The sequence below is a fragment of the Carcharhinus amblyrhynchos genome, chromosome 16 (assembly GCF_965287045.1).
Source record: "Carcharhinus amblyrhynchos chromosome 16, sCarAmb.v2.hapA, whole genome shotgun sequence".
NCBI classification, from domain to species: domain Eukaryota; kingdom Metazoa; phylum Chordata; class Chondrichthyes; order Carcharhiniformes; family Carcharhinidae; genus Carcharhinus; species Carcharhinus amblyrhynchos.
This window is the reverse complement of record NC_137339.1, coordinates 24,702,163-24,723,480: the sequence shown is the minus strand read 5'-3', so window position 1 is coordinate 24,723,480 and position 21,318 is coordinate 24,702,163. Positions and strand designations below refer to the sequence as shown.

Below are 21,318 nucleotides of genomic sequence, written 5' to 3'. Positions count from 1 at the left end.
GAAATTGGTGCAAGTGAGATGGGATATAACCTTGGGTGTTTGTGTTCAGAGAACCTTGTTTACTAGTTAATTAACAAAATACTACATGAAATGAACATTCAAATCCGATACCTTGCTAAAGTTGGTTCTTGGCTTCTTTGGGTAAACACATTGTCCACCATCAAGTTGAGCTATATCACTTGTCCAAGGATGTCCCAAAGTGTTTTTATTTGGAATTGCTTTTGAAGTGCAGTACTGTTTGTGATGTTGCATCTGCAAGGACTGCAAACTAAAACTCCAGTTGCTACGATGTGACATATCTCACCATGGGCTGGGGCAAAATCTAAACTTAGAGGATAATACCTTTTAAATTTTAAATAGTGACGACTTATCCCTTTTATTCCAGTTGCACTGTAGTTGTCAAAGATTAACCGTGCTGAGGTTAATTGCAGTTCCCTTCACATTGTGATGATTATAGTATCCCTACAGTACATTTGGCCCATCAAGTTTGTGGTAACCACAATCCCATCCAGGCCCTATTCCCGTAACCCTCAGTTATCGTGCTAATTCCCCCTGACACTCGGGTCAATTTTGCATGGTCAATCAAACTAACCTGCACATCTTTGGAGTGTGGGAGGAAACCAGAACACCCAGAGGAAACCCATGCAGCCACGGGGAGAAAGTGCAAACTTCACACAGTCACTAGAGGTTGGAATTGAACCCGGGTCCCTGGTGCTAACCACTGTGCCACCGTGGTTTAAATTTCTTCAGCCCATCTATACTAAGAATAGTGATGTTTTCTTTGTTGTAATGTACTATTATTGCAGGTGGTTGACTTTGCCATATTTGATGTCCTCTTTCAACGTGGCTCACTTCTTCTTTGAGTGAAGAGATTTTAGTTCAAGCCATATCCAGGACTTGAGCACTTGAATGCATTGAGCAAGTGTTGTACTTTTTGAGAGGCTACCCAACCTTTAAGTGAGATGTTAAATCAAGGCTCTTGCTCTGAATGCTTTAGGTAGATCTTTGAAATCTTTTAACGCTATTTGGGAAAAGATCAGGGATTTCTTCTGGTTGTCACTCCCCTCAATCATCATCACAATGAACACATTGACTGATGATTCACCCATGGCTACCATATTTACACACACGAAATAACTGCACAATTTAATTCACTTTATGAACACTTTGGGAATTTTTGAGACATATAAGATTTTCTAATTGATTTCAGCTTATGGACTGTAAGGCCAGTTGCCAACTTTGGTTGCAAATAAGTTTCTCTGAAATGCAATTTTCCTGCTTGTGTGGTAGGATGTGTATGCATATAGACTTCAAGAATGGACAACTGAGGGAATTTAACGTGCCAGGGAGAATTGGGAAACCTGATTGGGTGGGAAATTTGTATTTGTGATGCTAAATGAATATAATTAGGATGCTTGAACCCTAACCCAGGATGATGAAATGTTGTTCCTCCTTGGCACTCGTGCAAAGTACCACAATCGAGCTTAGTATGGTAAAAACTCTTGTTGTTTTGACGTCTCTGGCATGAGAGGCTTTTATCATAGAATCCCTACAGTGCATAAGGAGCCATTTGGCCCATTGAGTCTGCACCAACCCCAGGCCCTATCCTCATAACTTCATGCATTTATCTTAGCTAATCTCCCTGACACCTAAGGGGGAATTTAGTTTGGCCAGTAACTTGACCTGCACAACTTTGGACAGGCGGAGAAACTGGATTACCTGGAGGAAACTCTCAGATATGGGGAGCATGTGCAAACTCTGCACATACTAACACCTAAGGCCAGCGTTGAACCTGAATCCCTGTGAGGCAGCAGTGCTAACCACTGTGACACCCAAAACATTGTTTAATATTACAGTAAAGTTGCTTCTTGTGTGTTTACACATGCCATTGGAGCTGGCCGCCACTGTCAGTGCAATTACCAAGCTGGATGCAGATGCAGTGTTTGGACTTGTCTTCACTCATCTGGCTGCTGGGTGTGCGACTCAAACTCTTTCCTCTGTCAGGAAAGCTATCATTGAGTCGAGGCAAACTCTGACGAGAATGGTGTACATAAATGAGCATCCCGAGGCATGCTATAAAGGTGTTGAATATAAAATCTGTTATGGCTAGATTGAGAGTGAAACTCCAAATATAATATTTGCTCTGCTCATCTGCGTGTCAGTGTGCTGATGTCAGGACACTTAGTATGATGTCAGTCCCTGGAGATGTTGATGCTTGTTAGCTGCATTTAGTACCCTGACCTTCCTGTAGAAGTGGCTTCCTCTGCTGTTGCTAGGCTTGTATAATCCCTTGAGGTTACTTTCAGGTGCTGCTAGCTTACTGGGAGCTGCATGTCAGAAGCCTGTGGTATCTATGTAATTTAACAATGTTTCTTGCAGCTTCTTTTGACAGCATCTGGTTGCTGCATCACCTAACAGAAAAAAACTTTCTTTCACTAGTGCACAGGATGAATGCTAATAGTTCAGGCGATTTTACAAATTTAGGCAATGGAGGCGAGAAGCAAATAACAGATTCATTTTGACATTGCGAATGCTTATTAAACCTCTTTAGATAATCCAAAAGGGCCTGACCATCTTTTGAATGATGGGAGTACAAGTAAGAAACGTGCTTGATTTTTCTCAACTCCAGTTGAGTTCTTCGCCATTGGATTTTATCTATGACCACAACTAAGTAGAGAAGTGATCCACATGTTTTCATGCCGTGTGTATCATGCTGGTTGCTGTAATGGTAAACTTATTTTGCTTTGCGTGGCGTTCAGTCCTGGATTTTGCCAGTCTGCCTGACCTTGACACTATGGGACAAAAATCTTTTCCATCTCAAGTTCTTGAAAGCCAGTGTCATTGTTTTCATCTCACCTTCTTGTCTCTCATCCATTCCACAAGCTGCATTGGGACGTTTTCTTTCTTGCAATGTGCAAAGTAATCTTTATTATTTGCTGTATTCTTCCATCCCAGCATGTCAAGTTATGCAGCATGGTATGTACATAAATATATTTTGTAACGTACGAATAAATCCACAAGTAGGGATAAATTTTTTAACTAAACTCTGTACCATGCTTAATGGGAGTACATTTCTGCTTTTTCTTATCCCTTATTAGATGGTCAACTTTTGAGGAAATGATTACTACAACTCTTTCAGAATACTGTGCATTTAGATCATGCTTACATTTTTGCTTGTCCAGTCAAACTGCACTTGATGGCTCAAGTGCCATCTAAGCACTCACTGCTTCTTCTGTGGAGGCAAGGGCAGAGAGTGTCTCAGAGTCAGATCTAAAGGCCCAGAAGGGCTTTGCATTGGATCTATTTGTACCTTGAGTGGTTTTGTAGTTGCCACATTTTATTGCATCAGATGTTTTCCAAGCCCCATATTTTTAATCAGGCTGCTGCACTAAGACAGAAATCCAAATTCTTTCGTTGTGTTCTCTCTCTGGGCATTCCTTCCATACAACAGTGACACAGTTTATATTATTCACCAATGGCCCAGGAGGAGATTGCTTGCAGGAGGCATTGGAAAGGGTGCAGAGGAGGTTTAGCAGGATATTGCCTGGTATGGTGGGAAGATCTTATGAGGAAAGGCTGAGGGACTTGAGGTTATTTTCGTTAGAGAGAAGAAGGTTAAGAAGTGACCTAACTGAGACATACAAGATGATCAGAGGGTTAGATAGTGAGAGCCTTTTTCCTTGGATGGTGATGGCTAACACAAGGGGACATAGCTTTAAATTGAGGGGTGGTAATTATAGGACGGATGTCAGAGGTAGGCTCTTTACTCGGAGGGTAGTAAGGGCTTGGAATGCCCTGCCTGCAGCAGTTGTGGACTCGTCAACTTTAAGGGCGTTCAAATGGTCAGTGGACAGGCATATGGATAACATTGGAATAATTTAGGTTCGAGGGCCATTAGCTTGGTTCCATTGGTCGGCGCAACATCGAGGGCCGAAGGGCCTATACTGCGCTGTAATGTTCTATGTTTTAACTTATTGCCCTCCAGACCAAAAGCTGCCAAGTGGGATTTTGCTCTAAAGCTCTATGGCAACATAGAGAGTCCAGTTGGATGAGGCCTCCTTCTGTGTTGTACATTTTGTCTAGTTCTACTTTATTGTTCTACAACACTTATCTATTCTGTTCCCACTATTATTAGTGTCCTTTCTTTCTAGTGATGTGCTCGTGTCTATCAACAAAACTCCTCTAGCTTATTTTTGGCTGATTTTTTGAACATGAGTTGAATACTGAAGATTCAAAGGAAAATATTTCATTTGACTAGCTTAAATGCAAGTGCATCATGGAAAATCATACTTTGGCCTCAATTTTTAAATACATTAACACTGGGCAAAATGTCAATTATGTGCCCAAATCTTTGGAAATATTAATGCATTGAAGTCAAAGTTAACTCAAGTATTATAAAACACCTAATTCAGTTTACTTCATGGAATCTAGTTTATGTGCAAACCATGATTTTATGTACAAGTTTATTTTGAGCAATAGAAATTTTACTTGGACAAGAATTTGGACATAAATTTTAGTTTGGTTCAACAAAGCTGGCAGTGAAAGTTCATATACAGCTCTTGTCATATTTTGATTTTAGTTCTCCACTTAAAAGAAAGCGGCAGACTAAAGTTAATAAGCATGAGACGTGTATGGTATTAGCGACATTTTAGTGTATAGGTGTTCATATATTTTTGGAACTTCCCAGCTGCAGGCATGTTTTTCATTTTTAAGCCTGAACTGGGGACCCTTTGCAGTACCTCTATCAGTTTTGTGTTAACATAACTCATAGCTTTTAAAATGCTTCACATTGTTGGCTGCTATTGTAATATTTAACATAATTGGAAGATGCTTGTATGTGTTGATTGTATGGGAATCTGTGACAAATTAGATTCCTAATGAGGGCTATTTTTCATCGGTTCCAGATCGGAACTGCAGAATGTAGTGTAAAGCTGTCAATCAAGTCTTATTTTCCCTTTGGACTCTTTTCCTTCCCAAATGCAAATTTCCAAATTTGCTTGCTCAGGATACTATTAATCTTAGTCTGTATTGTCTATATGCAGTAGTTTATATTGCTCCCCTTGTAGATAATGCAAATTATCACACTTGGAGAAAGTAACCAGCAATTTAGTACAATTATTATTCAACTGAAATTTACTTGGGAGATAACAAATGAAACTTGTTGCTTAAAAATAGTATTTTTTTCATTATTTGAAATACATCACTCATCCAGCCTGATGAGATGTGCAACCCAAACTCCAGGTAAGAGACTTATGTGAAAACTGTAGTATTCCATGGTCCCTATATTAATGTTGTTTGACAACTTGCATTTATATAGCATCTTTTAAGGAGTAAAATGTCCCATTATATTACACAAACCACTTCATGGGGATAGGAACCAGTTTTTTCCCAATTGGATAAAGTTCTTTCTTTAAGCTTTGTTACTCCATTAAACAACTATTTACAATTAGTTTGTCATCTGTTGGAAAATCAAATTCAAATGTTAGTTATTAAACTTTAAGTACATTGTTGCATAGCTAATTGCCTTAGTATGAACTGTTATGTACTCTTAAGAATGAGTATGAATACATGGTTCCCTTGAACTTTAAAATGGAACAAAATAATTTAATTTCTCCACCACCTTGTGTTTTCAGAAAGGTCACATGCAATGAGCTACTACTTGAAATGCATTGACCAATGCTGAGGTACAACAGCTACCCTCGCAGAAAGGTCTCCATAAACACTGAGAAGGTTTGGTGTTGAAGCCAGGCAGTGTAAAAATGTTGCTTAGCTGAACCTCTTAATGGGAGGAATCCATACTTCCAGGTTGAAGTTCAATGTCATGAGTTGTTGGTGTCGGAAGGAGTGTTCCTAACACCATTCAATTGTGGAGATGGGGTGTGTGAAGATGTGTTTTTTAGAAAAATAAAGCCCCAATGCATCAGACCGTAAGCGCAACGAAAGATGGAGATGTGGAAATGGAACACTGGGGTAAATTGGATTCAATCGTGAGATTTACTTAACTGGTCATTATTTTGCTTAAAATCTTTGGCTATTTTAAATTTTGTATTAGTATTTTCTCTTGTTAAGCAGTATTTTACTCTACTTAATCAGTCTTCATTTTTTTCAAATGTTATGTAATTGCCTTTCACCTCTGGGCCCTTGGTTAAAATTCAACTTAAATGGGGTGGAATCTCAAACCGATACTTCACATTTTGGATATAACTTGAGCTTTAAAACCTGCAAAGGGAACTGCAATTTAGATAGCTTCAATTAACTGTCAGTCCCCTGTATGTGATTACTTAAACAGGATCTGTAACTGTGAGGGAACACTTCTAACTTGGGTATAGCTCAAAAAGTTGTATAAAAGTAAACAGCATCTGCTGACACAGTGATTGTAGATAAATGGAGCGTAAAAAGAGAGTAAAAGTTGGCAATTGCAATGACTGAGGGGGAGCTGTTGGTGGACAGCAAGGTCATCCCAAGTGAGCACATCTGTGTTAAATGTTTTCATCTCTCATCTCTGACTTTTGAGTCATTGAGCCTTGGCAGCCATCTCGCTCAAAAAGCCACATCGACTAGATTCAACGCTGTGCCAGCTCAACAACCTAAGTATGGCAGCAAGTATTTGACAACAAAGGGCTCCGCAAGTCAACACAAGTATACAGAGCAGTAGTCCTTTCCAAACTCTCTACCCTAGTGAGATCTATATTCTGTATCAGCAAACCCAAGGCTAGAGAAATGCCATCTCAATGTCTCCACCCTTTTCTCCAGTTTCAGTGGGAGGACCATCAAACATTCCTGAACAGTAAGAAGTCTCACAACACCAGGTTAAAGTCCAAGGGGTTTATTTGGCACTAGCTTTCGGAGTCTCAGGCTCCTTCACCTGATGAAGGAGCTTTAGACTCCGAAAGCTAGTACCAAATAAACCTATTGGACTTTAACCTGGTGTTGTGAGGCCTCCTAGGCTTACCCCAGTCCAATGCCAGCATCTCCACATTGTCCTTCCTGAAGCCAGCTCCGTGAGTATTCAGAAAAACTCAGGCAAAACCAACTTTCATAGAATGGATACTGTGCAAATGGCTGAAAAATGCCACTCTCACCAAGTCCTCTTCTGAACACTCAAATGATCAATGTACAAGAAAAGGACTCAAAAAAAAAATGTTTCCAAGACACTCGGGAGATCTCCTTAAGCATGATAGCATTGGTATGAATGACTGGGCCAAGTGTGCTAACAGTTGTTCAAATTCAATACAACCTGTCCTTCAACCTGTGTTACACTTTGAGTCACAACATTTAATGATGAAGCTAAGCTGTGGCAGAGAAAGAAAGAAATGGAAGAAAATCCTGCACTCTGGATCCTAGTACCTTGGGGACACTCTGTTATTTGAGAAATGAGGGGGAAAGCAGGGAATTGTGAACATATCCTAATATCTGTCGGAAAATTACTCGTTTATAATTTAAGAATGGAGTGACTGAACATCTTGAAAAGTTTTGAGCTGATTCGGGAGTCGTGCTTGACATGTATGAATTTTTTTTTTGTTGAAGAGCTGACTGAAGTAGTGGATGATGGCCACTATGGATGTTTTTTATTTATACTTTCAGGAGGCACTTGATGAAATGTTGTCATAACATAGTGCTTCCCGAAGTTCAAATCCATGGAATTGTCGATAAATTATTGACCTGACTAGGGTATTTGCTGAATAACAGGAAACCAAGTAGACTTCATGGGCAGGTACTCCAATTGGCAGAATGTGACTTATGGGTGTCCTGCAAGGATCTATCTTATGGCCTCCAGCTGTTTCCTTGATTACCTAACTACATTGATGGGATAATGAGACAGGTATCTGAATTGGCCAGTGACATGAGCTAGCGTTATAAACAGCTTTTTACAAATTCATTCATGGGAAATGGGTGTTGCTGGCCGGTCAGCATTTATTTCCCATCCCTAGTTGCTCAAAGGCAGTTGAGACCAATCACATTGTAAAATTTCAGAGATATAAATGGATTTAAAAAAAAAATGGAAGTATGGCAAATGTGGTAATACCCATGTTGGCCCTGAAAAGTAGAGAAGGGTTTTTAAATGGCAGATGTCCAAAAAAAAACTTCGGGTTCAGCTGTCGGGCTCCATAAAGAGTATTAAAAATGGTCAAGAATGCCAAACTTTATCTCAGAATTTGAATACAAAGGGTCAGAAGATGCATTCAAATTGTATGTAGCCCTGATCAGACGACATCTTGAGCACTGAGAGCAATTCTGGACACCTTGACTGGAGTGCAGCATAGATTTACCAGAATGTTATCTGGACTCCAAGGTTAAATTATGAATAAGACTGCATTCCAAGGAATTTAAAAGAGTAATGAGTGATTTTTTTTCAAAATATTAAGGAAAACAGGGAGGGCAGGTCAAGGGAAGCTCTTTCCAGCGGTTGCAAGGTCTATGATTTGGAGGAGTTGTCTAATAAATAAAATCAAGCCTTCTGGAAGTGAAATTCGGTAACATTTCCCCACTAAGTGAGGTAGAATTTTAGAATTTAAAAGGCAATTGATGCTAAATCATAATTTAAAATCCAAAATTAATGGATTTGGTTAAGAGAAGGTATCAAGTGATTATGGGGCAAAGGCTGAGTTTTTGGAGCAAGGTCATAGATTTACCATGAACTCAGCTGCTGCAACAGATTTAGAAGCGGAGAAGGTCATTTTGTCCAAGTACAAGTCTTGTCTGTGGTGAAATGAGGTTTGATCTGATCATCTGGGTTCCTGGTCATGTGAGCACATGGTAGTGCAGCACTTTGTTTCATCTGCATTAATTAGCAATTTAGCAATTTCTCATTCAGAAAAACCACAAGATGGCTGCATTGGAAATAGTGAAACACAATGGGGCAGTAGAATCCAAGATTTATTTAATTTTGTGCTAAACAAGAATGCTTGATGCTGACGTTTTAAAATAATTCTCGTCCTCAAGATTGACTTTCTTATCATGGGTACACTGTTTTGAAAAAGGGAAAGGAAGCAAAACAAATAGATGAAATTAAAGGCTGCTCTATATCGAGAAGGACTACACATTTTTCATACTTGCATTTCATTTCTGTCAATGGTAGTGACACTTGGTTGACTTAATGGTTTGTCAGTGAGTACTTTCTGGCATGGAGTATTATCTGGACTAAATGTTAGGTGAGAACCCTTGTATCTCAACCTCTAGGAGTGGAACAATAAAACATAGGAGCAAGGTACCTGCTTCAGTTGTGGATGCAAAAAAGTCTTTAACTAGTAATCAGAACAAGCAACTGAAGTGAAGCTAAGGGGTGCAAGTAATGCAACTTCATCTTAGCCTGTGGCTTGACACTGAACTGTTGAATAGTTGGCTCATGAAATCTACAACTATCCATATGTCACTATTTTACTTATTTTCTTCAGACTTAATCAGTGGTTTGATTTAATTTGCTTGATCTCCAATCTATTTTACATAAACTTTTTCTGTAATAATTTGTATTCATACTTAATGGTTGTATTTTGCTTCATTTTGGTCATGCTCCTTATGGGCTCCATGTACAGAAAGTCACCTGCAAAACTAATTGTACTTTATCCCTTTTCACTAGTTATTATCCAAGTGATGCTTTGTTGTAGGATCCCACTTTATGGCATTCTTTTATTTTCTTCCAAAATAAGCAGTATTTAATTTTTAAATGCAAATTTAATTGAGTAACATCCAAACTGTTACTGTTCTAATACAGATACAAGAAGACACAAGCAACACTCTCGACTGCTGGGAATAAGACCTCCAATGCCCTCTCCAGTGTTGGCTCAGCTCTTTCTAGGACGCTGGGAGAAATTAAGTAAGTTTGCTTTTTGACTGTTGCATTTGTGTCATTTCCAGTACAGAGATAATTAGACTGCATAAGGTCATGAAACTATGTACTTTTATAACAATGGTTTCAGAATGTATTGTCAAGTCTTTGAAAGTGAGGTGTTAATAATACTTGTGCTCAACCACTAATCCAAAGCTATGCAATTTGAATTATCACATTGTAGATTTGAGTTCTGCTGATGTTATCTCCAAACCTTAAACTAAAAGTGCAAAGAATTTGAATTAGATGTAGCCTGGTGAAAAACACCTTGTTGAAAAATTCAAAATTCATTTTGACTCATTGTATGATCCTCCTGCTGATAAAATCATAGCCATGCTCCTATCTAAGCTTTTCCATTTACAGCTTATAGCACTGGTATCAACTGGATAATTTGGAACATTGCCCAGTATGTGCTATCCACAAAAAGCAGGATAGATGCAAACCTGACAACCACGACCCTATCAAATGTATTCTTGATCAGCTGAGAAATAGAATGTACTGTGAACCGTGCAATTAAGCAGTATTTACACAGCAATAACCTACCTGCCAATTATGGGTTTGGGTTCCACCAAGGCTACTTGCCTTTGATATCATTGCTGCCTTAATTTAGATGTAGAAAAAAAGAGATTTACTTGAGTTGAGAGTAACGACCCTCGAATTCAAGTTAGCATTTTGAGTGTGACATCAAAACAAAATTTAAATTGGTGGGATTTGGGGAGCAAGTTCTAGGTATGAATTTCACTAGTGGAGAACAAAGGGATATATCTGTTGTTCAGAGTAAATTATTTCAGCCCCAGGAGTTCTTCAGCATAGTGTCTTAGTTCTAACCATTTTCAGCTACTTTATCAACGATCTTCCCTCCATAATAAGGTCAGAAGTGAAGATAATGTTCAGTACCATTCACAACTTCTCAGATACTGAACCAGGCCTGGGAGAACATTTTGCACTCTAGTTGAGAAGTGGCAAGTAACTCATGCCAAACAAATACCCGTCAACTAGAGAAACTAACAGTCTTCCTATGATTAATGTGTTCATTGTCTCTGCTTGCCAAGACTCGGCTATGTTGTTCAGAACTTGACCAGCTCAGTCAGTCCCGGTGCTGTTGAACTACTTTTGGTAAATCAATACTCACTCTGACTAGATTTACTGTCCATGTTACTCCACGTGCTTCAACATGGAGTACTGGTACATCAGTCAAGGAGGACAGAGGTGGTAAACAGCATGTGATTTCCCTGTCCATTCCTGAACTGAAATCAGACTTTGGGGACTGGAATCAATCCGAGGACTCCCAGAGCCACTGCTTTTTAACGGTATTCATGATGTGGAGATGCAGTGAACGGATGAGTGAACGCTGCTCAACAATCACCAGTCAAGAGTGTTCTCTTCCTGTTGGGGAACACTTCAGCAGCGGTCACGGGCATTCGACTTCTGGTCTTTGGGTAAGTGTTCTCCAAGGCAGCCTTCACGACACACACAACAGTGCCGAGTTGCTGAGCAGAGATTGATAGCCAAGTTCCGCACACAAGGACGGCCTTAACTGGGATCATGGGTTCATGTCACACCATCTGTAACCCCCACAGCTTGCCTGGACTTACAAAATCTCACTAATTGTCCTGTCTGGAGACGAAACACCTCTTTAACCTGTGCTTAATGCTCTCTCCACTCTCTGTACCTTTTAAGACTTCTTTACCTGTAAAGACTTACATTCCAACCATTATTTTGTAAATTCAGTTTGTCTTTATATGCCCTGTTTGTGAATAGAACTCCCACTCACCTGATGAAGGGGCAGCACTCTGAAAGCTAGTGGCTTTTGCTACCAAATAAACCTGTTGGACTTTAACCTGGTGTTATGAGACTACTTAGTGTCTTAATGGTATACCAGCATCTGGTGTGTCTGATTTTGTGGGTGAGATGGACTTAATTCAAGGCTTTGGGTATGTCAGCTGAAAGTTATCATTCACTGAGCATAACTGTCAAACTGTTGCTTGACCTATCTTCCAGCTTTAGCATGTCTCCAGAACGCTCTTCAGGGCCCTACGTCCGTAGAAAGAGTGATCTGTCAGGTTCTAGTCGACTTTTCTGTTGAGCTTTGATACAATTGAGTGGCTTGCTAGGCCATTTCAGAGGACGTTTAAGGGTAAACAATAAGAATGAGAGTCTGGAGTCAGATGTAGACCAGACTAGTTAACAAGTGTCACCTTCTCTGAAGGACATAAGTAAATCTTAGTACTTGAGAACAATCTCGCCTATCTTTCAACAGCACCGTCATCCCACTGTCCATTCTGGAATTTGAGCTAATGTGTGTAAAATGTGGTTGCCTGGAAAGCCAGTTTTAATCAAAGTTATTGATCTTAAAAGTTTCTCCTGATCATACCGTGAGTCAACTGTCAACGTCTTTTCAAAGCAGATATTACAACGATATAAAATGCTCAAGATAATTTGTCAACCATGGGGAATGAAATAATTTGTCTCCAGTGGTGAGCCAAGGTTAAGATGAAACTTGAAGTCACAATGTCAATACATAGGAATAATGAGACCCTTTTAAACCCTGCATTACAAAACATTGTTTTGCTGCTTTAGAAATTATTTAATGGTCAGAGCTGCTAAATGTAGCATGTCTAACATACAGCTTTGCACTGTTTTGTGTTCAAATTCTCTGCATTTTTGACTCTTAACAACAAACTCATTGCTATTAAGTAGCTAAACAACTATCCTGTAACTGGCTTTTTGTATGCTGATAAGCACTTAAACCATGGGTATACAATATTTTTGTTCAAGTGTAAACACAACATTGATCAAGTACAAATTTTCATGACAATTAAGACTAAATATACCAAGAATTTGGTTGTAACTATTCATAAGCTACATTTTACCAAGATTACTTGAGACTCTTTCCTTTTTAGTGTATAAACTAAACATACAATCTATCTCCATAATGAGGTACTTCAATTACATAACTGGAAAATGTATACCAAGGTGTTTTAAGCAACCACTAATACAGTGACAAAGCACAAATTGCTACAGTATTGGTAAGAAGTAACTTGGTGAACAGTCAATTATATCAATTCAGATTTTTCCTGCTTTTGCTAAGCCTTGAGATTTTCCTATTAATTTTGTTTGTTTCGCTCCTTGTTCCCTCTTTTTTTTTCCAGTGGTGAAGCAACTGCGATACCATTAAGCATCTTCTCATTGAGGGCACAGTTGAGATTAAGAGCTAATGTGTCGAGGGTGTTGGTTCTGATCTACAGTTGTTTTGATACAGCATTTGCGTCCTCCTCTTGGCACTTTTTTGTAAAATACAGCTGCTTTTAAAACCAATTTTTAAAATTTCCTTTTTCCACTGCTGCACCCCAACCAAAATAACTTAACAGTGTGAAGGCCAAAATGTTTTTGCAGCTTTGTGGAAAAAGGCTAATTTGATTGAGTTTGTCTCTGAATTCGTACAGGTACAGATTTTAAGAAAATCTTGTTTAAAAAGAAAAAATCCATTCAAGTGAATAGAGACTATAGTTTTGTAGTTTTCTCAGCTACCCTGCATGATGATTACAGTGTGCTATTTTGCATGTTAATCAAATTTGGATTTTTTCTGACTTTAGTTTGAAATGTACAGTTGCATGTATTTTGTGTATTTAGAATGCTCAGATTACCTTTGATTTGCTTGAAATGGAATATAAGTTTAACCACTTGAGCAAATCTATATATGTCAAATACTTCTGCAATTTTTTCCCAGATAAAACATGAAGTTTGGTTCTTAAAGGAACATTGTATGGTTATACTATAAAGAGTGAGATTCAGGAATTTATTCCACAAACAGTTGTAATATATTGGCCACAGCCTTGAGTGCATTGTGTACTCTAGGTTAAATATTTATTTAGTGGGAGTTAGAAGGATTAATACTTGGTTTGGTTGTCAAATTGGTTTCCAGTGAAAAACACAATTGTCTCCCATAGGGTTGGTAACAGTGCTACTAAAAGCTCTGCTTGGTTCATTAAGAAAGCTACAAAGAAGCACGGACTTGGAAATTTGCAGAATATGATACAGGATTGGAGGAGCCCTATCTGCATTTTGCACTGACTCAGAGCAGTATCCAGTGAATCCCATTTCCCTGCCCTTTCCCCATGGTATTTATCCCCTTCCACCACTCTACAGACAATGCGGTATTTCTCTTTCTCCTAATTTCTCCTTCAGTTCTTGTTGCAATTACTGTAAGTCTGTAGTGGCTGGTTACTTAGCACCTGCCCACACCCTGAAATCAGTTTGTGCTCCTTTATTATGAAAACTAATGAAATACCTTGATCAAATCTCTCCTGCAGTTTTTTCCGTTCTGAGGAAAATAACTCGTGCCTCCTCATAATTGAAGTCCCTTAATCCCTGGTGCCAGTCTGATCAATTTTCTCTGCATTCTCCCTAAACTGTGCCCAGAATCATAGAATCCCTACAGTGCAGTAGGAGCTTATTCGGCCTATGCAGTCTTCTCTGATTCTCTGGAGTGTTTTAACCAGGCCCTCTATCTTGCCCTCTCTCCATAACCCCACACACTCACCTGGCTAATCCATCTAACCTACACATCTTGGGACACCAAGGGGCAATTTAGTATAGCCAATCCACCTAACCTACACATCCTTGTACTGTGAAAGGAAACCGGAGCACCTGGAGAGAATTCGTGTAGATACGGGAACAACGTGCAAAGTACACAGTCATCTAGGCTTGAATTGAACCTGGGCCCCTGGTACTGAGGAAGCAGTGCTAACCAGTGTTTCATGAAGCTTCAGCATTAGTTTAGTTTTGTATTCTATTGCTAACTTGGTGTAATACCAATGCTTGTGAAGCATTGTTGCTGGGTCAAACCCCTGCAACAGCACTGTAGGTGTACCAACACTACAGACTTTTTTTTTCAGGAAACCAGCTTCTTGAGAGCAGTTAGGAATGGCCAATCAAAACTGGCCTAGCCAGTGACACCCAGTTCCAATAAGTAGACAAAAAATGCTGATTTCCTTCCAGTTTTCAATACTACAACCTGTCTTCTCTCCCAAGCTAATTTTGTATCCACAAATCCCCTGTGTCTTTAAGTTATTAACAGGTTTGTTATATCGTAGCTGATGAAATGGGTTTTTCAAAGTCTGTTTTCATTACCATTACTGCCCTCTTCAACCCTCTTAGCAAAGAAATTAAGTTATGCAAACATTATTTGCTGTTGATAAAACAAAAGCCAGTACCATCTTCAGCCATATTTTTCCAGAAGACAATTTTACCTAGGGTTCTTTTATTTAAGTGTTTTCTTAAGGCTTTTGGTTGACTGTCTTGAAGTTTCAAGGTATATCCCTCAACTTTGGAATGGGGCTATAAAATTTGCGCTCCTCCAATCCTCTATACCACTCTAGTATCTAAAGAGGATTGAATGATTGTGGCCAGAATCTTTGCAATCACTACCCTTGCTCCCCTTAATTTTGAAACCATTCCACCTGGACTGGATGGTGGTTCTGCTTTTGAGCACTACCAACCTTTTTGTATTTTTATCTGATCCACTTTCTGTACCACATCTTACTTTGATGTGACAGCCTTTTCGTTTGAGATGCAAAATGCTGATTTCGTGCCTCAAACATGCTACCTACTTCCACAGGAATTTCTTGTTTTACACAGTCCTTACACAGCCCCACTCTTCAGCTGCTGTTTTACTATTTAGGTCAATGAAAGGCATCTGGGTCCCCTTGTATGTTACCCCTCAATTCTGTTTATACGTGTTCTTTGCTCAGTTTTCCTCTCTACTTTTGTATTTAGTTTGTTTCTCAACTGTACTATAAACCCAATATTTATTTGTAAACACATTCCTCCTGTTTCCCTTGTCAGTCTAAGCTCTAGTTTTGTATACTCTTCCTTTCCTGTTGTGGGAATGTTTCTGATTTCTTGCTGATCTTTCTTTGCTTCTGTTCTGAATGAACCAGATTCATTTTCAATTTATTGAAATTAGTTCTCTTCCAGTTGAGTATTTTCACATTCAAATTTTTTCTCCCATTAATCCTTCTCTAACATCTCTAAACTGTTTCCTAAATGCTCCTTGCCTCACGTTCCTGAGAAATAGATTTAGCATTGTTTCTTTCCACTTGGTCTGAGCATGCAGATTAAGAAAGTTTTTGCACATTTCAGAAAGTACTCCCCCGCTTTGTTCATGAAACTATTATGTCCTGTATCTTTGTAGGATAATTTAATCAAATGGTGGAATTCTTTTGAAATTCTAAAGTATGATAAATCGCCAATGTTTAATTGACTATTTTTATATAATTTTTAAAAATTGATCATTCTCAATTTTACTAAGGGCTTGGAATAAGTGTTCTCCCATATCTGTGCATTCTCAATTTTGTTTAGTGGGAATTATGAGCATTAATACTTGGAGATGGTTATCAAATTCTTACTTCAATATGGCAGCTAAATGTTCTATTTTCATGAAGATCATAATATCTGTTTCCCTTGAGGTTTGTAACACTGTTACTTAAAGCTCGATTTAGTTTTGACTGAACAGAACTTTAGAAATATGCATATAATCACTCAGGTATTCACTCCTCTCAAATCGGGTCAATGCAATGCCAGCATTGCTTTAAGTGTCCACACTTCAGAGTTGAGTATGGATACTTAGTACTGGTTGCTTCTCATACCAAATTTTTTTGTCTATATTTTTATTTTAAACTGGAACTACGTTGGGATTTGTTTTGTGTCCATGAAATAATGGCAATATAGTCGCAATGTTGCAGAAACCCTAGACTGAGAACTTTGATTCTAATTCTCTTTTTGGGTATATTTTCAATATGGCAGCCAAAAGCTTTCTGAGAGATTGAGGTATGGTACTGATATTTGAGACTTTATGAACATTAATCACAATGTGAGTGATATGATGCTTTAGCTGTTTTCTGTAGTCAAGTTGATGTTATTGGCCTGAAATCTATCTGTTCTAGCTGACCTATCTTTCCTTTTTGTCATTGCCTTATTTCAGGTCTCACCCCTTTTCTCAGTCCTTTAGGTAAGATGAATGTATAGCCTTTCCTGGGGCGTAGACTCAAATCTGACATAAGCCTTTTGTATTCATAAAATGGTGATTTTGTTCTTCCTTCACTGTTGGTTCTTGCTTTTCTAAATTAACTTGGCTTTAAAGATACATTCACACAATAGCTATAGCTTTGATCTGAAGTTTTATTTTCACAGATGTTGCTGTGAGTTTAAATTAAGTCTGACTTTGATTTAGAGCCTGACCCAACACCCGATTATAGAAATGGGCTCTTCAGGTCCTCAGGCTTGTTCTACCAAGCAGTCAGATCATGATCTGTGCCTCAATTGTATGTAACTACCTTCGATCCACGTTATTTCGAATCCTTAACTAATGTGAATTTGTTAGTTTCAGCCACGGAAATGGAGTGGAGCAACATCTTTTATGCTGGGGGAAGGGTGGTTGGAGGGGATTGCAGATTTCCATGCCATTTCCTGTGTAACAAGTGCCTCCAAGTTTAATTTTATATTTTCTAGCTCTAATAAAACTCTTCCACGTTCTGAATTCTCCCAGGTGAGAAAATAGCTCCTCAGTACCCACCCTGTCGTTTTTGTCTTTTCAAATTTCGCTTTAACTCTCGACCATTTAAACTTAAGGGATTATTTATTAAGTTTGTCCAGCTGAGTGCAGAAGATTAAGATTTCCTCAAAGTTAGTCTCTCTCCACTTTCTATTAGCAAAATCAAAACAGTTTTATGTTAATGTTAAAAATGCATAATTGATTATTTCTTTTCCTAGATAACATGATCATGTACAATTTGTACTGAATCTATAGGCATCAGGTTCAGGCCAGATGATTCGAGCAGATTTGGGAGTGAGAAGGCTAGTTTCATCAAATCCCTGAAGTGCAGAAGGAGGTCATGCAGCTCATCAAGCTCATCAAGTCTGCACCAACTCTGACAGAGTATCTTACCCAAGTGCTCTTCCCCTATTCCCATAACCTCATACGTTTCTCATGGTCAATCCACATAACCTGCAAATCTTTGGACTATGGGAGAACCCAGTGGTAACTCATAGAGGCAGGGAGAATGTGTGCAAACTCCACACCTGGTGACCCGAGGCCAGAATCAAATCACGGTCCCTGGCAATGAGGCAGCAGTTGTAACTACTCTGCACCATGCTGCTGTTTACTTTGCAGTGTTCATGTTCGGAGACCTGACAACAAGTCTAGTTCCCCACACGACTGAAATTGGGAATGTCATAGGAGATATAGCGAAGAGGAGAAATTGTGGCCTTTTTGAACATTGGTTACATTGAACATAGCCGATAAGGCATCAGTACTATTCAAGATTGAAAAGGAAATTAATTTTAAGGTTTTGTTTAAAAAGCTTCAAAGTATGAAGATTTAATTTGTTCATGAGTTGCAAGTTTTTCTTTTTGTAGCTTTTGATCTTGCATTTGTAGAATTATTGTTAGGCATGTTTGTTATAAGGAAGTGATATATGCTCATTTGTAGTTTTATAACCTTACATGCCCATTGGGCCAATATTTATTTTTGTAATTTGGGTTATTTGTTCGTTCCTTAATGCTTCCAAGTAGCAGTTACTCCATCCGTCATTCAATAAGCATGCCTGCTATGAGGTAATGTATTACTACATTAACTTGATCAGAGTCTTTTTTCCTTTTTGTTTAGTTGCTGCGTTGTTGGTCATGCTAATCCTTTAATTACCCAAAAGTGCAGCATTTTGTTTTGTTACCACTTTTGCATGTATATGTCCAAATCTTGTAGCCGTATTCCTCATGTGTTACCCTAAAGTAGTTTTACGATTTGCATCAAATCTAGTTTTCAGTTAAGTAGTTGACATGTACTTGCTGAACTATCAACAACTGGGGTTTAAATACCATTGGTTTACTTAATCATTCAAAAATGTCTATATTTTTGATTTCAGGGAATCGCCTACCTTTAAGTCATTTGAAGAAAGTGTTGGAAATCTAAAGGTATGAAATAAAAGCAGATCTACCAGTCTAATTTTTAACTTTTGCCTTGTAATTGTAGAGCAGCTTCAGCTGCATGTGAACCTGGAGCAGGAGTAGGCTACTTGGCCCTTCAAACCTGCTCCACCATTCAATATGATCACGGTTGATCATGCTTATCCTGCTGTTAATCAAGAATCTATTCACCTCTGCCTTGCAAACAATGAAAGCTTTCACAGCCTTTTGGGGAAGGGTGTTCCAAAGGCGCACTAAACTTTTGAGGGAAAGTTTCTTCTCATCCCTCTTAAATGGATGACCCCTTTTATTTGTAAACAGTGATCCCTAGTTTAGGTCCTCCCACAAGAGGGTACATCCTCTCCACATCCATCCTGTCAAGACCCCTCTATGTTTCAATCAAGTTACCTCTTAATCTTCTAAAATCTAGTTGATACAAGTCTGGCCTGTCCAGTCTTTCCCTGCAAGATAACCTGTCCATTCCTGATGTCATTTTACCAAACCTTTTCTAAATTGCTTGTAATGCAGTTTACATCTTCGCTTAAATACAGAGACCACCTCTGACTTTCGAAAAGATTTCAGTTGTGACAAGATGTATATTTCTATGCAATAAAATACAAAATCAATTTCACTATTTTTGAGGTTCATTCTCAACTAAGAACTGATCATTGAAAAGTGGTTTTGAGCTTTAATAATCAGGAATATCCTTCCTTAAAAAACCCTTGCTAGGGCGATGGATTTTTAGTGACTGTATAAATCAAATTCCATTTTCATTGAATTGGAATCCTGCAATTTTTTTAAACCATCACATTCCTTCAATTACAGCTGTTAATTTAAGGCAACAAAGTTTTTTTTCCAGGATTTTTGATCAGTATTTTAGGGATTTCATTGCACAAGTTTTTCAGTGATGCCGTTATCAGTAGATTTCATCATAGCCCTGCATGGTGCACCCACCTGTATTTGTCAAGTGCTAATTTTATATTCGGAGAAAGCTCCAAGAAATAACCTGTTAGAGACTTGTATCTGCCTTGACAAAAAATATTGCATAAACATGTATGTTCATGAAGATGCTGGCATTAGGCTGGGGTGAGCACAGTGAGAAGTCTCACATCAGGTCAAAGTCCAACAGGTTTGTTTGAAATCATGAGCTTTCGGAGTACTGCTCCTTCCTCACATAACCTGAGGTCGGAACAATGCTCCGAAAGCTTGTGATTCCAAATAAATCTGTTGGACTTTAACCTGATGTTGCAAGACTATGTATGTTCATAATTTATTGATGCCACTTGTACATTTCTCAGTACTTATTTCAAAATTGTCATCCTGTCCCATCTCTAAGCAGCATCTCCATTTATTTTCTTGTCCTATTAATTACCTATTGTGTCATCATGCCTAGAGTGTTACACCTTTTATTAGTATATCGCATTTTCTAAGCTGTAGAGTCTTCAGTTTATACTTGTATCTGCAATGTTGCTGATTGTAATCTGAGAGCATTTTGCTTTGATCAAATTGTGTGCGCACAATTTTTTTTAAAAAACCAAACCAGAAAAACTCCATATTGGGTATTAATTAAACTTTCTCTAGATCTGCCTCTAAACAGCTTTGGAAGGGATTTGTCTGATATACTTAAGTGGCTGAGCCACATGTATCTAATGAGTGGTGGTGAAGTCTGGAGATCTTAGCTGTGTCTGAATTTGAAACAGGTTAGCTGAATCTGTGAACTCCTGATTGGGATCAAATTGAAATGGTTGTAAAGGCAAATACAAGTAGAATTTTTAAATTCATGGCATGGTGGCTTACACTTGTTCTCTCATTTTGAATGCTAACTTAGCTGGAATTCTTCTCCTGGTTGTTCAGCTACATTCTAGCTGGTGAACATCAAGGAAGGGGATGGCGTACTCAGCTGAGCACCAGTGTATCAAATAGATACTTGGTAGCCTGGACTTGAAGGAGGATGTTTAATTTGTACAAGTAGAAATAATGTTTGGTATTCAGCAAATTTCTATGTAGGCTAAATGTTAGTCCAAGAGCAACAATGATCATAATTTGTACTGAATGTTCCATGATAAAAGAATTGAACTTTTGGTTAAAATGCCAATGCTTTACTTTCTAGCTTGCCTTTTTAAACAAACTTCTTCCTGAATAATTATATTCAAGGGCTGCTCTATAGTTCCCATTGCACATATTATATGATTGATACATTCTTCTGAATAGATATTGAAATAATTTTCATTCCTGGATATCTGAGTTGTGAATATTTGTTTCATGAAGTAGTAACAGTTTAGTTTTTCCTGTGTTTGCAGTTATTTAACAGAAAAACTTAGCCAGTATTTCTTTGAAGGAAAACAGCAAAATCAGAGGGTAAGTTAACAAAAGGTGCATACGTTCATATTGACTAGATTAAGAGTAGTTGAGGTAGTATATTGATTCTGATACTCCAGTATCTTCTGCCAGGTAGTGTTGAATTCTAAGCAGAAATGTAAGAAAAAGTCAGCCATGTATCTATCATGTTTTTCACATGAGTTTCAGTC

General features: G+C 38.4%; 1 protein-coding gene across 8 annotated transcripts in view; it reads left to right on the top strand.

Annotated features, from left to right (window-relative positions):
* Positions 1-21,318, top strand: part of tpd52l2b (tpd52 like 2b) — a 50,012-nt gene that overhangs the window by 16,831 nt on the left and 11,863 nt on the right. For 5 of the 8 annotated variants that reach the window (XM_080204856.1, XM_080204858.1, XM_080204855.1 and 2 more), the window contains 4 exons: positions 9,713-9,814; positions 16,812-16,838; positions 18,401-18,442; positions 18,751-18,799. In XM_080204856.1, the coding sequence (XP_080060982.1) occupies positions 9,713-9,814; positions 16,812-16,838; positions 18,401-18,442; positions 18,751-18,799 (220 nt within the window). The remainder of the gene's footprint in view (positions 1-9,712; positions 9,815-16,811; positions 16,839-18,400; positions 18,443-18,750; positions 18,800-21,318) is intronic. The other 3 variants (XM_080204863.1, XM_080204862.1, XM_080204857.1) reach the window with 2 other exon arrangements.